Here is a 17,914-nt window from a genome sequence, read left to right on the forward strand (position 1 = left end):
TACCACGAGTGTTTCTGGTTGTGTGCGCGCGCACCACGAGTGTTTCTGGTTGTGTGCGCGTGCACCACGAGTGTTTCTGGTTGTGTGCGCGTGCACCACGAGTGTTTCTGCTTGTGTGCGCGTGCACCACGAGTGTTTCTGGTTGTGTGCGCGTGCACCACGAGTGTTTCTGTATGTGCGCGTGCACCACGAGTGGTTCTGTGTGTGTGCGCGCGCACCAGGAGTGGTTCTCTGTGTGTGCGCGTGCACCAGGAGTGGTTCTCTGTGTGTGTGCGTGCACCACGAGTGGTTCTCTGTGTGTGTGCGTGCACCACGAGTGGTTCTCTGTGTGTGTGCGTGCACCACGAGTGTTTCTGGTTGTGTGCGCGTGCACCACGAGTGTTTCTGGTTGTGTGCGCGTGCACCACGAGTGTTTCTGCTTGTGTGCGCGTGCACCACGAGTGTTTCTGGTTGTGTGCGCGTGCACCACGAGTGTTTCTGTATGTGCGCGCGCACCAGGAGTGGTTCTGTGTGTGTGCGCGCGCACCAGGAGTGGTTCTCTGTGTGTGCGCGTGCACCAGGAGTGGTTCTCTGTGTGTGTGCGTGCACCACGAGTGGTTCTCTGTGTGTGTGCGTGCACCACGAGTGGTTCTCTGTGTGTGTGCGTGCACCACGAGTGGTTCTCTGTGTGTGTGCGTGCACCACGAGTGTTTGTGCACAAGTATTTGTGTGCGCGTGTGCCAGTGTTTGTGTGTGACTTGTATGCGAGCATTTGTTTGTGCGTGAGAGACACTTTTATTTCAGTTTAATCAGCTTAAGCAGGATTTAACTGTGCTTTATCGATATTATAGTTATTTGTTGCCATTTTAGTATGATTTTGTTGTCATTTTGTGTATTTTTTGTAGAAATATTTAGTTTTGTGTATTTTGAGTCATTTTCATGTTTTTGTTGTATTTTTCCGTAATGTATGTTTTTTGGAGTCGTGTATTTTTTATTCTTTCAGTTGTCTTTTTGTGCATTTTTTGTGTTTTATTTTACTCATTTAGTATTAGTATATTTAAATAAATAAATAAATACCGTGTGCGTGTGTGTTCCGTGAAATGTTTGAGACGCTGACAACCAAACTCCATAGACATTGTAGCGCCAATCAGAAAAACAACCAAACTGCGCAAAACAAAACATAAAGCTCCAAACTACATGAGTGAGTAAGTAAATTAAAGTATTAAATACAATTTGGCTGTCTTTTTTTGAAAAACAAAAATAATTTTTTACCTTTGAACCGAGTGGTCAGAGTTTAGCTTCCATGCATGGCACCACAGAGAATCTGCAGTTTTCCAGATGGAGTATTGAACAGGTTGAAGTCAAAACCGACTCAAGTGAAACAGCGCGTTATTGAGCAACAGTTATATGGTTTAAACAATGGGAAATGTGTCTGCAAAAGACTCACCAGTGGCTGACGGTTTCAAATGATCTTTTCAGAGAGCTTTGTGTTTGAGAAGTTAACAATAGCATGGCACAGGAGGAATTGGAGGAGGAGTGGCCTCACACGTGACTCCTGCTCGTTTGAGGAGCTGTGCAGTGAAATAGATATAGATGGTGCGCTAGCGCCCCCTCACACCCTGAGGTCAAAAGTTGAATAGGTTTCATTTTGGGGCCGTCCAGAAGTGAAATAAAATTAAAATAAACATTTTGAAATGACCAAATTACTCCAAAATAATAGATACACCCACTTGGGGTATTTGGAACCCATCGACCGAGTTTCAGGTAGAACTCGCACCGTGTCGGGGAGATATTTGCTCCACACACACACACACACACACACACACACACACACACACACACACACACACACACACACACACACACACACACACACACACACACACACACACACACACACACACACACAGACGTCCCTTGCTTTTATGGGTAGATGCTGACATGAATGTTGATCATGTGACCCTCTGATCAAACACTTTTTTTTTTTTCCAAAATGTGTTTATTAGATTTTTCAACAGACAAACAATAGGCATCACAGCAAAGTGACAAAAAAAAACCCATTTACAACTGAAGCCAAACAAAATTACAGGAGTCAAGGCAAAAGGTTGGCGAAAGCAAAACACTGACAGCCTGACACAATGTCTAAACGATAAGGTAAAGTGTCTGTAGTTTAATCCCCTTGAGCCCAAGCCCCCCACCCCTTATTGGCCACCAGAACACAGCAACACACACACACACACACAAAAAACAAATAAAATAAGAAGAAATTAAGAAAAGAGGGAAAAAATAAATACATTTAAGAAAAAAATAAAAATAAACCACACACCACAAAATAATGGAAAAAGGGGCAAAGAGAGACACCTCAAAGGGTCACATCACTAACTTCAGGGGTTAGGTCAATATTTTTCACATGACTCAGCAAGGGATTCCAGATCTCCCGAAAGGCTTCGAGAGATCCCTTTAAAGAATATCGTAACTTCTCAAGACGGACGCAGGCTAAGACCTCCCGGACCCACCTATTGTGCGATGGGGGGGTGGCTTGCTTCCATTGAAGAAGAATGGCACGTCTGGCCAGGAGAGTCGTAAAAGCTATAAGACGTTTTGCTGCAGAAGACAAGTCAGGAGTCTGTGACAGGCCGAAAAGAGCAGTCAGTGGATCAGGGGGGACAGGGGTAGCAAGAATTTGGCTGAAGGTTTTGAATATGTCCGACCAAAATTTGGTCAGCCTAGGACAGGTCCAAAACACATGTGCATGGTTGGCTGGGGTTTGGTTGCATCTATTGCATGCATTGCTTTTACCTGGGAATATCTTAGCTAGTCTGTCATTGGTGTAGTGTGCTTTATGAAGGACGTTACATTGTAATAGACCATGTCTGGCACAGATGGATGAGGACTGCGTTAGGTAGAGAATCTTGTTCCACTGCTCAGTTGGAATAGAAATACCCAGATCGCTCCCCCAGGACTCTCGAAGAGAGATCACAGGTGAAGGGTTCAGAGAGTTAATTTTGCCTGAGACAACTGAGATGATTCGCTTATGGTTCGGTGAGAGTAGAAGAAACTGGTCAATTTCCGATTCGGGAGGTCGATTGGGGAAATGGGGGAACAACCCCTGCACAAAATGTCTAATCTGGAAATAACGAAAAAGGTGGCTGTTGGGTAGATTAAATTTAGCCGAGAGTGAAGAGAATGAAAGGAAGATCCCACCTTCGTACAGATTGTCGAGGGTTACAAGGCCTTTAGTTGACCAGACACGGTAAACAGAGTCTGTGAGAGAGGGAGGAAATGCAGAGTTATTCAGAATAGGTACATGCAATGAGGCTCTATGCAGGCCATAGTATTTGCGAAATTGAAGCCAGATCTTAATGGTGTGTAGGACCACTGGGTTGTCCGCAGTGTTGGAGGTCTAGGTGGGTAGTTGTGAGCAGACCACTGAGGCAGGAGAGCACCTGAGTGAAGAGACTTCCATTAGGGCCCATGCTGGGGAATCGGGAATGGAGTGACCGCATAGCCAATATGGCAGTTTCACAATATTGCAGGCCCAATAAAACGTGCGGAAATTTGGCAGGGCAAAGCCACCTTCTGATTGAGCTAACTGGAGCGTCGATCTCTTAATACGAGCAGGCTTGCCACCCCAATTAAAGGCATTGAGTATTTGATCCAGCTTAGTAAAGAAGGCTTTGTTAATCAGGAGAGGAACATGTTGAAAAAGATACAGAAATTTGGGTAACACCACCATTTTAATCAGATTAATACGACCAGCAACAGACAAGGGGAGTGAAGCCCACCGGGAGATATCTAGTTTGCACCTCTCCAGTTGTGGTTGGAAATTCTTAATAAAAAGGCTTTTAAAAGAAGTGGAAATAAATATGCCCAAATATTTGAAGCCGTCCACGGCTATTTTAAAGGGAAAGGCCGTCAGTGAGAGGGCTCTGGCTGAAGGATTAACAGGTAGTAGTTCACTCTTTTGTAAATTAAGTTTATAGCCAGATAGCTTTCCGAAACAATTTAAAATGTCAAGTATTGCACGAAGGGAAGAGAGAGGGTTGGAGACGTATAAAAGGAGATCGTCTGCGTATAATGACAATTTATGTGTCAGGCTGTGCCGGATAATACCCTCAAATTTGTCATCGCTACGAAGCCAAATGGCTAAGGGCTAAGTTAAATAACAGGGGAGAAAGGGGGCACCCTTGGCATGTTCCCCGTTGAAGCAGGAAAGGTTGAGAAAAGGTGCTCTTAGTTCAAACAGATGCACATGGGGATGTGGAGAGGAGCCGAATCCAGGAGATAAAGTTAGGATGAAACCCGAATTTACCCAAAATATAAAAAAGATAATTCCACTCCACCCTATCAAAGGCCTTCTCTGCATCTAACAATACAATTATCTCTGGAGAGTGTGATGGGGTTGCATACAGAACATTAAAAAGCCTCCTAGTGTTAGAATATGAGTGTCTGCCCTGAGTGAAACCTGTCTGATCTGGTGAGATGACAGTTGTCATCACCCGCTGGAGACGAGTAGCTAAAACTTTGGACAGTATTTTAAAGTCCACATTTAACAAAGAGATTGGTCTGTAGCTGCCGCAGCAAGTCGGGTCCCTATTTTTTTTAAGCAGTAGTGATATTGAAGCCTGTGAGAAGGTATCGGGTAGTTTACCTGTGGAAAAAGATTCATTATAAACTCTGGTTAGTATCGGGACTAGCAGGGTAGAAAAGGCTTCATAGAATTCGGTCCCAAAACCATCTGGGCCGGGTGACTTTCCACTTTGCATCGATTGGATGGCAGTTTGAATCTCTATGGGGGAGATGGCACGACCCATTTCCTCTGCCACTGAGTCGTTGATTTTAGGGTAATAAAGTGATGAGAGAGGGCTGGAAGACAGAGACAGATCAGAACTGCATTCAGAAGTATAGAGTTTGGAGTAGTATTCAGGGAAAGCTGAATTAATATCAATCGGGTTGGACACCACACTCCCCGAGGATGCTGTGATTTTAGTTATCAGCCTAGAGGCCTCCACAGCTCTAGCCTGATGGGCCAAAAGTTTCCCCGCCCTGTCGCCATGCTCAAAAAAGAGTTGTTTTGTTTGCCTCAGCTGTTTTTCTGCTCTATGTGAGGTCAGAATATCATATTCTGCCTGCAATAAGACCCGTTTATTGTACATGTCTGGGGTGGGGGAAGATGCGTAGAGTGTATCGATATTCCCTAACTCAATGAACATGTGAGAAGAAAGAGTACATTTTAACATCAGGATTTCTAAATCTCCAGGGGTCTGAGAGACCTATCTGTGTCGCGTGAAATTGTAGCCTGCTGGCTGCTTTAGAAAGTGAGAGATTGCCAGGGTAGGATTTGTCTAAACTGACATTCTGCACTAAATTGAAGTCCCCTCCAATCAGTAGATGGTGATTGTCTAAATTAGGGATTTTAGAGAAAAAAATAGAAAAGAATTTATCATCATCCCATGTTGGTGCATAGATACGAGCTAGAATAACTGGGAGGTTCTGTAGCATGCCTGTCACAATAACATAGCGTCCATCTGTGTCAGAAATAGTTGAAGAATGATCAAACATGACATTTTTAGAGATAATGATAGCCACCCCCCTCGACCTATCTGAAAATCTTGAATGAAATATGTGACTCATCCATGACCTCTTGGCCCGGGAGACCTCCGATGACTTGAGGTGGGTCTCCTGTAGAAAAACTATGTCTCCTTTGAGTTCTTTTATACGCGTTAGTACCTTATTTATTTTGGTGGGCCTGTTCATGCCTTTTGCGTTCCAGGAGATCAAGCGGAGTCCGTTACCTGGCTGAGTCATGGAGATAGACACTGAAAAGTAAAGATAATAGTGATGATGTGTGCTCTGTTGCCCCACTTCTGTGAAGGATGTGAAAGAAGAAATAAAATAAAAACACACACACACCAACAACAAAGAGATGAGAGACACACACACACACACACACACACACACACACCTGATTAAGGCCAAATCAACACTCAAATCTCGATACGAACCATATCCGAGCAACATAGCTCAAGACTTCCGGGTATCTGACGAGTCAAAGATCTCGCTTACCCGATTGTGAAAAAATAAATAACTATATAAACAAAGTCCCTTTTAATTAAAAAGTATTAGTATGCGGGACAATAACAAAAGAAAAACTGTGACAGAAAAGACCAAATAACGATTGGCAGCTATAGTATTCAGTTTTAACATTAACACAATAGCTTTCAAAATGTGGATGTGAGGGGAAAAGGAGGAAAGCAACCAAAGGAAGGAAGAAAAAAGAAAGAGGTTTCTGACGGCATTGTCACTGAACTGGGAACCGCTGGAACAGAACAAGCAGCAGTGATACCTCAATCATGAAGGGCTGCCAGCTCAGTCAGCGTGTTATCTGCGTACGGCCCATTGCCAGTGTAGCAACCCACCATTGCATTCAGTAAACAAGGCACAGCAAGCAACATTTTTAGGAAGTAGTAGGTGGATAAATAAAATAAGGTCAATCATTATCCGGCCGAAAGGAAGCGATGAATTGTTTCGCTTCCTCGACTGAGAAAAGCCTCTTCTTACCCCCCTTCGTGGTCGTGATGGTTCACCGAGCAGGGAAAAGCAAAGCTGGTTTCAAGCCGAGTTTATAAAGTTCCGAAAGCACCTCCCGGTATTTGCTGCGTTCCATTACCTCTGCGGCGTAGTCCTCGAAGATGGCAATCGGCGATCCCTTGTAATGTAGTTTGCCTCTCCTGGTCCTGGCCTCCCGTATAATTTTGTCCTTCTGCTGGTAGTGGTGCAGCCGCACAATGACGGCCCTCGGCCTTTCTCCCGGTTTAGGCTTAGCAGTTAGCGCTCTGTGCGCACGGTCCAGCTCGGGTGGTGTAGGAAGGATTTCGGGTCCCAGGACCTCAGAAAGCAGTTCAGCAAAGAAGGTAGACGGCCGGGGCCCCTCAATGGATTCCGGCAGCCCGACAATTCGGAGATTATTGCGGCGGCTGCGTGACTCCAGGTCAGTGACTTTAGCTTGTAGCTTAGCATTGCTATCCCGCAACGTGGTGAACTGTGACTCCAGAGCCTCGAGGCGCTCGTCATGTTGGGCGGAATTTGACTCCAGCATGTTTATTTGATGGGTTTGTTCCGTTACAGCAGCCTCAATGCGACTGAGCTTTGTCTCAAAAGTCACAAACGTCGCCCTTATTTCAGTGAGAATAGCTGCCTTATGCTCTTCCAGCAGGGAGGCCAACGAAGCCATGCTAACATCGGCCCCGCTGGGTTTGGGGGGGTCTGGTTTACTAATTGTGTCCTGTTCGTCTTCAATACCATATTTGCACTGAGCACTGTTGCAACATTACCGTCCACTTATATTACACTTTTAGCGAAGTTAGGGGTTGTTTAGAAAGTTAAATAAGAAAAGTTACGGGAGCGCAATCCAGACCGCGACTACTCCATTCCACTCGCTCCAGGAAGTCTCAAACACGTTTTTGTGGCCTCCCTGTAATAAAAGTTGCCTACATCTGCTCTAAAGGGCCACATTTGGCCCCTGGACCTTGAGTTTCACACATGTGAAGTAGAATATCAACGTGTGTTCATTTAATCCATAAAACTCACATTTCATGCCGGCATTTCGGAGATTTCCAGAAACCCTCCATTACATCCAGTTTTTTTGTCATGTGTCATCTGATCGCTCTGAATGACAATGTTTAGGGTAATGAATTTGGGGGGCCACACAAATTCAGACATAGGGCCGCTTGTGGTCCGCGGGCCGTCAGTTGCCCATGTGTGCTTTAGGATGTGGTTTGTGTTTCAGGTGATCTACTCGTCGTTTGGAGGCTCGTCTAAAGGGCTTCACTTTAACAACCTCATTGTGGGTCTGGTGCTGCTGACCAGAGGACGGGATGAAGAGAAAGCCAAATGTAAGTGTGTGTGTGTGGAAATGTTAAACATCAACCAGATCAGGTCATTAATAATTCATAATAGAAAACGTAGAGGTAGAATTTGTTTTGGAGACAATCATTTGTAATCAAACAAACTAAAGAGTCTGTGTAGCCTCATAGAGCTCAGATTCTCAACCTTGGGGTCAGGACCCCATTTGTGTGTGCTCAGAGCATTTCCACTCCTTGTCCGTGTGTGTATTTTCAGACGTCAAAGACGTCCTTTAACACACACCTTTACACTTAAAGGGGACATATCATGCTAAATCCACTTTTTAAGCCCTTAAATGCATTTTGTTGTATATTTAGAGTGTTTAGAAGTACAGAAAAGTTCAAATTAGTCTCTTCAGGTGCTCCGTTGATATCTTTATATTCTGTTTTGGTCATATTTTTCAATCTGTTTAGTTTTTTCTATTCTCTATTACGTTTTTTGAACTATTACATCACAGTATTTGCAGCAGAACTGCCAAATTAGTACATCAACTCCAGGCCCAACACTTCGAGCAATCCGCCATTTTTATTTCTCGCTTTTATTTTGTAGTCCAAGCTCAAGGATGCCAAAGTTACGAGAGGATAAGTCAAAATGTTGGGTTGTTGGATGTAGTAACCCACACGCTTCATTACACCGTCTCCCAGCATCAGAACCTTTTCAAAGTGCCTGGTTGAGTTTTATTTTTCACGGAAATGTACCCACATCTGTGGGTAAGGTCATTTTTGTGTGTGTGAAGCACTTCAATGATGACTGCTTCATCAACCTCCACCAGTACAAAGAAGGATTTGCTGAAAGACTTTGTCTGATTGAGGGTTCAATTCCTTCTATCTTTGGAGACGATGAACAGAGCACTTCGGTAAGCTGTAAATAACGCTAAAAAGTGTGATGATAAGACGTCCCTGTCATTGTTTTGTTAGCATTAGCAGTTGCACCGTCTTCATATGTTAGCGCTGTGTGCTCGTTTTAGATCCTTGATGATATGGCCTGCGTGATTTAATTTAAGTCTAAAGTTTTCATTAGTCATTTCATTTTGACGTTTTTGTCTCCGTAAAGACTCTATTAAAATGCATTTCGTGACGTTAGCTTGGCGCTAGCGTTAGCTCGGTGCTTGTGTTAGCTCACTTGTTAGGGTTCTGCAGGTTCATCATCTTCATTTTCATCTCGCTCCGCTGGGTCAGACTCTGGCTGGAACATGTAAGGCTGGATGGACAAGTCTTCTGTTGTTGACATTTTGTAAATAACGTGTGAATAAAAAGTTTCTGCACCGCTACATAATCGTATCTCTTCTATCAAACTACAAAAATGGCCGAACAGGGTGGAGTTAAACCGAGTGTCACCTCTGCAACCTGGAGAGGGGGCGGGGTATGAAGTGTCTCATTTGCTTTTAAAGAGACCGTACCAAAACGAGTTGCTCTCAGAAGCACATCAGAAAAGGGGTGAAGCTATAATAATGAGGAATTCAGACCCAAGCATTGCAGTTCTGCTTTATATAGACCACAACTGTATGATTTATATGTAAAAAGGAAGGATTTAAAGGCATTATATGTCTCCTTTAAAACATTTCAAACGTCTGATTTTTCTCCAAAATCCTGTTTTTTTTTGTTTTTTTTTATTACAAAACTCAAAATCAAACGTTAATAACTGCTTGCTTTACAACTAACTTCTTTTTTTGCGTCCCCTCCAAAATAAAAGTCAGCCACTGCTTGTGATAAAGCCTCGATCCATGACTGATTTCCACATCGGTGACGAACTGCAAATTTTTGTTAAGACTCACTTTCGGTTTAAAAAACAAATTTCTGTTTGCTTTTAGAAAAACAACAAAAAAACAACAATGTTCATTAAATATTTTAATCACTTCTGTAACCTTTTGTTTGTATATACATACTAATAACAATTTAAAGTTTTTTTTTTATTTACTTATTTAATCATCTAATTATTTATTGCAAAAATCTCCTCATGCAATAACTTACGTTTTATTGAGTCAAAATTTCAGGATTTTGTTCAAATTAATCACTCTTCCTTTTCAATAATTTTTATTCTAATGAGGTTTGTTTTGCAAATGAAAACATAAACATTGTGGTAATAGTGGCACTGAATAGATGTTTCTATCCCTGGGAAACGTGAAGTATCGCAGATCAATTTTGGAAATGGTTCATTGAGTTGAAGATAGTTACATTTTCAAAGAGATAATGAAACAATGTGAAAGCAAACATTCACTGGATTGAAACAAATGCTGTCAGTTCTTTAAAAATGCTAAAGGCTCTGGACTGCTCTAAGAGTGAAATGAATAGAATCTACATTGAGTACAATATTTGTTTATGTTGCTCTTAAAAACTAGATTGTCGACTGGCAGCTAAACTGAAAGAGTTAAAAGAAGATATCACATCTATTGGAGACGTTTGTGTTGAACACACAAGCCGACGTTAAGGCGACAGAAACTAAAATAATGTGGCTGTTAATGACAATCAAACATGTTTGGGATCTCTGCTGTAAACACTCTCTTATTGACATCAATTGCATTGTGGGATGTGGAGTCCTGGAGACGGATGCTTAGAAGTGTTTTCACTGTGATTTGGAGGACTGCCATTCTTTTACTAAGCTTCTTCACCTTATGTTCTCTGGTTCTCTCTCCCTCTGTGTGTGTGTGGTGTGTGTGTGTGTTGTGCTGGGTGCTCTGACAGATCTCTTCAGCCTGTTTGCCAGTGATCTTAGTGGATTTGCTGCCAAAGAAGACATCAAGACGGTCCTGCAGGTGCTTGATGGAGAAGTTCCTGCTTCTCTGAGAAAGTGTTCGTTTGAGGTGAGCAGAGAGTAGACAAATACCATCTTAACGTTCATCACATGCTTCTGCTGTCCGCCTTAAGGCAGGGGTCTGCAACCTGCGGCTCTGGAGCCACATGTGGCTCTTAGACTCTTGCAATGGCTCCCTATAGCTTTAAAAAACGATTGAAATAAATACTTATTTTTTTTACAGATGCTATTAATGATTAATGACAAATAAAATCAAGATATAATAATTTGTTAACCTAAAATAAATCCCGTTGTACAATGACTCAGCACCTTTCTACTTCACCTCCTGCAACATCTACAGACCATCAACTTTCCTGAACCTATGGCTAACCTTAAGTTTTAAATCCCTGGTAATCTAGCCTGCAAGCGACTGCCAGCACCACTCTCTACTGACACACTGATCTAACTGTAGCCCTGGTCCTGGACCTCCATGGGCTTGTGGGGTGGCCTTGACCTGGGTGGCTTGAGAGGATTGCTGGGGTGTTTCGGGTGCCTCTACGTGGGCGTGCGTCCTTTTCGGGTGCTCTCGTGGTCCCTGGGCGGTTTGGTCTTGCTCTCCTGCCCCCTCCATGCACATCTGGTTGGCCTTTGGGGCTGGGGGCCTGCGTGTTTCTCTGCCACTCTTTCCTCTTGCTTTCTGTCTCCCTGTCTCATCCTCCCCCCTCCTCCGCCTTCGCTCTACGCCTGCTCTTCCGTTGGGGGCTCTTGTCAGCCCGGAATGCTGGTGGGGGGGCTATCGCCTTCGCTTGGGGGGGCGAGCATTGCTGCGCCGGGTGGGGTGGCTTGGGGGTTGACTCGTCTGGGGGCCTGGGGTGGTGGGGTTCATGGCTTCGGGACGGGGGGGTCCGGGGCGGGGTGGCGCTGGGGGTGGCTGCTCTTGGGGGCGGCGCTTGCGTCCTGGGTTGTTGGGTGGCGGGGTGTTGCTGTGGGTTGCTCCACCGGCCGGTCTGGGCGCCATGGCCTGGTTCCCTGGGGCGCGCCTTTGCTGAAGGTGCCTCCCCTGGGTCGTGCTGGGTGGGTGTGTGTGGGGGCGCGGCCTGTGGCTCCTGTCCTGGCGGATCCGCGGCCTGTGGCTCCTGTCCTGGCGGATCCGCGGCCTGTGGCTCCTGTCCTGGCGGATCCGCGTCAGGGGTGGTTGGTCTGCTGGCTGGGGGAGCCGGGCCCCATAGGTGCCGTGTCTGGGCGGGGGTATCCCGGGGGTGGGTCTTTGGGTTTGGCGTCTCGGGGCGCGCTCCCCCGCTGTCTGCCCGGGGACTGGCAGCGGTTCAGTGTGGGTTGGTGGCTTGGGCCCGCTGTCCCCTGGGCTGTGCTGGCGTCAGGGGGTGTCTCGTTTCGGCGCGTGGGTGATTGGGGGTGGCCTCCTTGGGGGGGGCCGGCTGGCTGGGCCGGTCCTGGCTAGGGGTCTTCCGGGGAAGGTGGTGCGGGCCTGGCTGCATCTGCAGGCCTGGGGCAGTTCCTGGGTTTGCGGTAGCGGTTTTTGCACATATACTGGTCTACGATGCACTGGCACGCCTTGGGATGTGGGATAAAACTCATACTGGGCTTAACTTTAGACACGTTAATCCCAAATACTGGCTTTAGGTACTACCATTCACTCATTCCTCCTGTTCACAGCCACCACCATTAGCTAAGCTTCACACTTGTCACTATACTGGCTTGATTACGCAACATAATAAGCACACTATGTTCTACAACTTCACATCTCACCCTCACTGTAAAATAATCTATTCTTCTCCACCTTTTCTTCCTTTTTATATCCTCTCTATAATAAAAGATTTCTTACCCTTCCTTAGGGATGGCTGGTGATGGTCACAATTAAGCAATAAAAAAATTCGATTTATTTTATTGCAATAACAAAACATCCATTGCTGTCTCATAATGATTGTGCTTCTTCTAGTGTTGACCTTTGACAGCATGTGCTGAAGTAGAAAAAATAAATAAATCCCTGGTAAGAAACTAAACCAACAAAAACACTATTCTGGAAGAAAATAGAGATTTTAATTGTGTGGGAACAGATTCATTTAACCACCAATGTACAGGTTAAATATGTATGTTTTATGTGTGGCAAGAAATGAGTAATTAGCATGTGTTGATCACATGATCATGTGTTATCATATTCAAGTCACTTTTTGTAGCCTTTCAAATACATTAACTAAAAAAATCTTCTTTATAAACATTGTGTTCATGTAAACTGAAATGTGTAAGAATTTGAAGATGAAGATACTGTTTTATTTCTTGATGTCAATTTATTTTATTTTAAACTGTTTTAAGTTTCCATTTACATGATCAATATAAATCAAATCAAATTAAATCAAACATTATTCCATATAATTGTAAGTATATAATTTAATACACTGTATTTTCTTCATTGAGATGGTATTTTTTGGCTCCATGAAGACTTTAATCCAGGTGAGATGAGGTTAAATGGCTCCTTTGGTTGTAGACCCCTAAGGGAAGATATAATAGGTGCCATGTACTATTTTAAATTATTATTATTTAAAACATCAGGAATTCATGTCACGTTCGGTTAATTATTTTAACACTAGTAAAATATTAAACATTTAAATTGACTAAGAACTTTGAAGTGGCGTTCTGAGGTTACAATGCATCAATCCAGATGTTATTCCCACGCTGACATTAAATCTGTGACAGTGATGCACCATGTTGGATTTTTGGCCGATATCCGATATTTTACAACTCGCTTGGTCGATAACCAATACTGATATTTATCACTCAGACCTGATTGCTGAGATCATCTCGAATCACAGATTATTTTTTTTTTTCAATAAAGCAGAGAAGAAAAGCTCTCCTTATGGACCTCTACTCCATCTTAAACAGTGCACGACTGACGCTCTGATGGCTGAAGTTAGCGAGTAAATTACAGAAAACTGTTTTTATCTTCTTTCTGTAAACAAGAGGTTTACATTGACAGCTTTAACTTTGTCTGGTTTTTTAGAGCAACCATAGCAGCACAAGTTGTTATTGTGACTGAAAGAGATGTCAAATGATCTAAAGAGCTACTTAATAATCTAAAAAGTTGCTAAATAATCTAAAAAGCTACTATATGATCTAAAAATCAGGCTGAATGTTTCACTCCAATAGAAAACAGTGGATGTTTACAGGCAGTGGGGCCGTGTGACATCATCAATCACATGATTTCAAGATGGAGGAACACAGGCTCTAAAACTGTAATGTAGTCACATTTTAAAAGGTTATTAAACAAATATATTGCATCATAATGAGTTTAGTTAGACATAAATCTACTAATAAGAACATTTAGAAGGTATTAGGCCACATGTATAAAAACAGTGGAGGATCCTTTAAGGCTAAAACCGATAATATCATGCATCACTAACCTGTGAGATCGAAATGTTAATCAAGTGTTATGTCAAAATACCATTAAATTAAATTAAACTAAAAATAAATAATTCTTACATTTCACTCATTTACTGTGGGTGGAAGAATACCCCGAAATAAGGAGTCACAAAGAAAAACTATGTTTTCTTTAGTTGCAAATTACTTGATTTAATGCAATCAAGGAGACAAAGCAGTGCACAAGTAGAATACAACCTTAAGTTGTCCTCAGTTCTGGTTTGTCTAACAAGAATACAGAGAGCACTTCATTTTATATGGGTGGAAAAGTGTAAACGTGTCATGTGCAGACGTCGTGTTTCCTACAGGACCTTCGATTAAGGAAGACTTGTAACCCTAGATAAAGATGTTGGCACATAACATTTTTTCCAAATGTAGTTAATGAATTACCTTGGCAATAAGAAAAACACCAGTGTATTTTCTCACACAGGCAATAAAGAGATTACCTAAGATGTTATTCAAAAACTACTAATGATCATAACTTGGTAATATATATGCATGAATATAATTCCCTTAACATTTACCTTAAGTTCAAAGTCCAATGAGATCATTTTTTCACCAGCATTTATTTGTGTATGTTTATTTGTTTGTCTGTTAGCAGGATTACTCCAAAAGTACTCCACGAGGTTTGACAACATTTTAACCAAAGATAGACTTTAGGCCACGGCAGATGCCAATACATTTTGGATAATCCAAAAACCCTTATCTCTCATCATTGGTGAAATTTAAATGATTCATATCTCAATGTGTATTAGACTGATTCTTTATGAAATTTGACTGTTATGTCACGTTGGTTCCTCAATTATTCTACCAAGTTTCATCTGGATCAGATTGCACATTTTGTTGCAATTTTTAATTTATTTTTTCTAAAAGGTAGGGGTGTCCATGTGTGAATGATCATGGTATCATGATCAGGATCATTGATTTAATATATCTGGAAAAGAAGAGGTTTGACTCTGATTGATCTTGTTGTTTCTTCTTCTTCTGACCACTAGGAGGCAGCAGAGACTGTTTGACTGCCCTGATTTACCAGGATAAAATCAAACTAATTCTCGCTCTGAGGTCAAATGTTTAGCACTTTGTTCTTAAGTGAGCTAAACCTTTTAGGTGCAAATTCAACAATAATGACCTAGTTTACACTTCCATGTAAAAATGATACATGAAGCAAGTAAGGCACTGACAATATCAAAGCACTGAGTGACCGATATCAGTCCCTGTGGGATCTCACTTAACCTCTTCAACCCTTAGGACCCGCCGGCGGGGGCAGCTCACTGAATACTTACTGAATAATAATATTACTGAAACGCACATTCATTTTTAAAAAAGATTTGTGTCTCGGTATCAAGTGGTCCATGGACCTATACCAATCCATGGACCAGTGGTTGGGGACCACTGCTTTAGATGATCGCTCTTAAGCTGAAAAATAAACTCCTTCTCCAATTTGTGTCAATAATGTCTTTGGAGTCCTTTATATCAACTTTTAGCCTCTGACACATGTAATATCCCTTTAAATGTGGGCGTAGCCATGTTGGACTCATCTTGATAGGCTATCGTTGTATTTCTGCTTCCATGGAGTCTTTCTGCCCTTACTTTATCACATAGTAGAATTAGGAGACTAAAGTGCAACATCTACCTTAATCACTGATGTGAATTACAACCATGTCTATCTGTAGAGTTAAGGGACTTTCACTAGCTGTTTCCATTAGCCTTGAAAATGCACAAAATCTCACTAGTGCAATAAAAACTGGTAATGGAAACCTCTGAATTTCAAAAGAACACTCAATTATCGCTAAAAGGTTTTTACGCTTTCATGAGGAGGAATTTCCGACATTTCGATATTAAAATTTGTCACAAAAGTGCTATGGAAACACTTTTTCTGCAAATACACGTCACAGAAAGTGACGTACATGGTCACATGACATGAGGTACCTGGTCACATGACCACTTCTCTCTAAGAATACATGGTGCGGTACGTGTAAACAAAAGAGGAGACCGGGAAATTTCTTAGCATTATTTTTTTTAAATTATTACCGCCACATTAGGTGTGAAACAACAAAGGAATACAGAGTTTTATAAGGAGGTTCTGAGCGTCCGCCTTCTGCAGCAAAGTCTCATGGGATGAGATTTCATGGGAGTTACGACGCTCCAGCCCAAAACAACGTTCAATGGAAACACGTTCAAAGCACAATTATACTTTGTCACCATAAATAGTTTAACGTATTCAGTCTATTTTTTACATTTATCTGTTTGATACTCATACTAATTCATAGTCATTGTATTTAAGAACATTTTTCCTCTAGAAGTAAGATGGTAGAACCTTTTTATTATTATTTAAAGAAAATCTGTACATTTTAGCAATTCAATGCTAAATTGTAAGGACGTTCACCAAACAATGAAAAACAATCATCGGTAAGCTGTTCTTCTATTACATAGTACTGAACGAACACTCAGTATGAACACGGAATATTGTTATTATAATAATTTATAGTATCCTTTGCTTCCACTTTTTAAGAAAAGGTTACCAGATGTTATTACATTTCTGGGCACTGCCTCTTGTGGTGTTTTGTATTTTCTCATATTTTTAGTAGGGCTGGGCAAAAAAATTGATTTAATCGATTTATTAAATTTGTAGATAAAAACGATTTATTTTTTTAATTCAAGTAAAAAAAACAAAAACAAAACATTTTGAAATTTTTTTTATACATTTTTATTTTTATTTATTTTTACCCTTTGAGTAGCTATATGTGTGCTACAGGCATGTTTAACGTTTTACACACACTATGCTGAGATGCTAAGGGAAAAGTTTATTATTTTTTTAATTGTTATAAAATATGTAATTATCAGATTTCTTAATCAGAAAATTGAAGCTACTGTGAAGTTTCTGTTGCACTTTTACTTAAACCTGGTTAAAGCTTGAAATAGTTGAATAACAGAACCTCATTTACTTTTTAATTTGGGATTGTTCTATGCATTTTAACTCTTGAGGACAATCACAGCAATAAAGTTACACTTCTGAGAATATATCTGATATCTGCAGTCATTATTAGTGCATGAAAAAAAAAATCAAAACTCGATTCGAAACTAGACTTTTTCTTTAAAAAATCGTTGATTTTTCTTTTTAGGCAAAATCGCCCAGCCCTAATTACAAGAAATGAACAATATAATTTACCATGATTTAATAGTTGGGGGATGTTTGTCCTTCCATTTAAACAATATCAGTCTATGTGCTGAGAGAGAACAAAAGCAACCATAGTTTAGAGATGTAACTCAGGTGGTATGACCCCAAAATCTCCTGTAATAGGAATGGGTTTCAATGATATATTTAGGAGTGATCTGTAAACGTTGAGAATATTGTTTGTTTCAGGGGGACAAGGTGAACTATGAGCGCTTCAGGAACTGGCTCCTGCAGAACAAGGAGGCGTTCACGTTGTCTCGATGGTTACTGACTGAACGAGTGTGTGTGACGCTGACTGATGACAGTGACACGCCCACTTTCTACCAGACTCTGGCTGGAGTCACACACTGTAAGTTCACGTCCTCAAACTTCACCCACACCCCCACTTACATGTTCCGACATCCATCCACATACGCTACGTTTGTTTAGTCTCACAATGTTGGCGTTACTAAAATGTTGTCAGTAAACATCCAGTGATTCTTTGTTTTAATAAAGTCTTTTTGTGAAAGGCTGCAAATAAATGTAGCTCTTCTTTTATTTTATGTTCCTGCCACTCAAAGTCAAAGGGTTTGAAATGTGGACGTGGCCTTTAATCCTCCTGCTCCGAGCCTGATCCTCTTAGCTTTGTGTCTTCTTAGCGTGTAACAGAGAGAGTGTAACTGAGTCCTGACTTTTCTCAGAAGGAGAAGAACA

General features: G+C 41.8%; 1 protein-coding gene across 5 annotated transcripts in view; it reads left to right on the forward strand.

Moving 5' to 3' along the window:
• Positions 1 to 17,914, forward strand: part of usp32 (ubiquitin specific peptidase 32) — a 75,265-nt gene that overhangs the window by 13,950 nt on the left and 43,401 nt on the right. For all 5 annotated transcript variants that reach the window (XM_028464092.1, XM_028464087.1, XM_028464089.1 and 2 more), the window contains exons 3-5: positions 7,769 to 7,874; positions 10,566 to 10,684; positions 17,411 to 17,570. In XM_028464092.1, coding sequence (XP_028319893.1) covers positions 7,769 to 7,874; positions 10,566 to 10,684; positions 17,411 to 17,570 — 385 coding nt within the window. The remainder of the gene's footprint in view (positions 1 to 7,768; positions 7,875 to 10,565; positions 10,685 to 17,410; positions 17,571 to 17,914) is intronic.

This window comes from Gouania willdenowi, chromosome 13 (genome assembly GCF_900634775.1).
Source record: "Gouania willdenowi chromosome 13, fGouWil2.1, whole genome shotgun sequence".
Lineage (NCBI taxonomy): Eukaryota > Metazoa > Chordata > Actinopteri > Blenniiformes > Gobiesocidae > Gouania > Gouania willdenowi.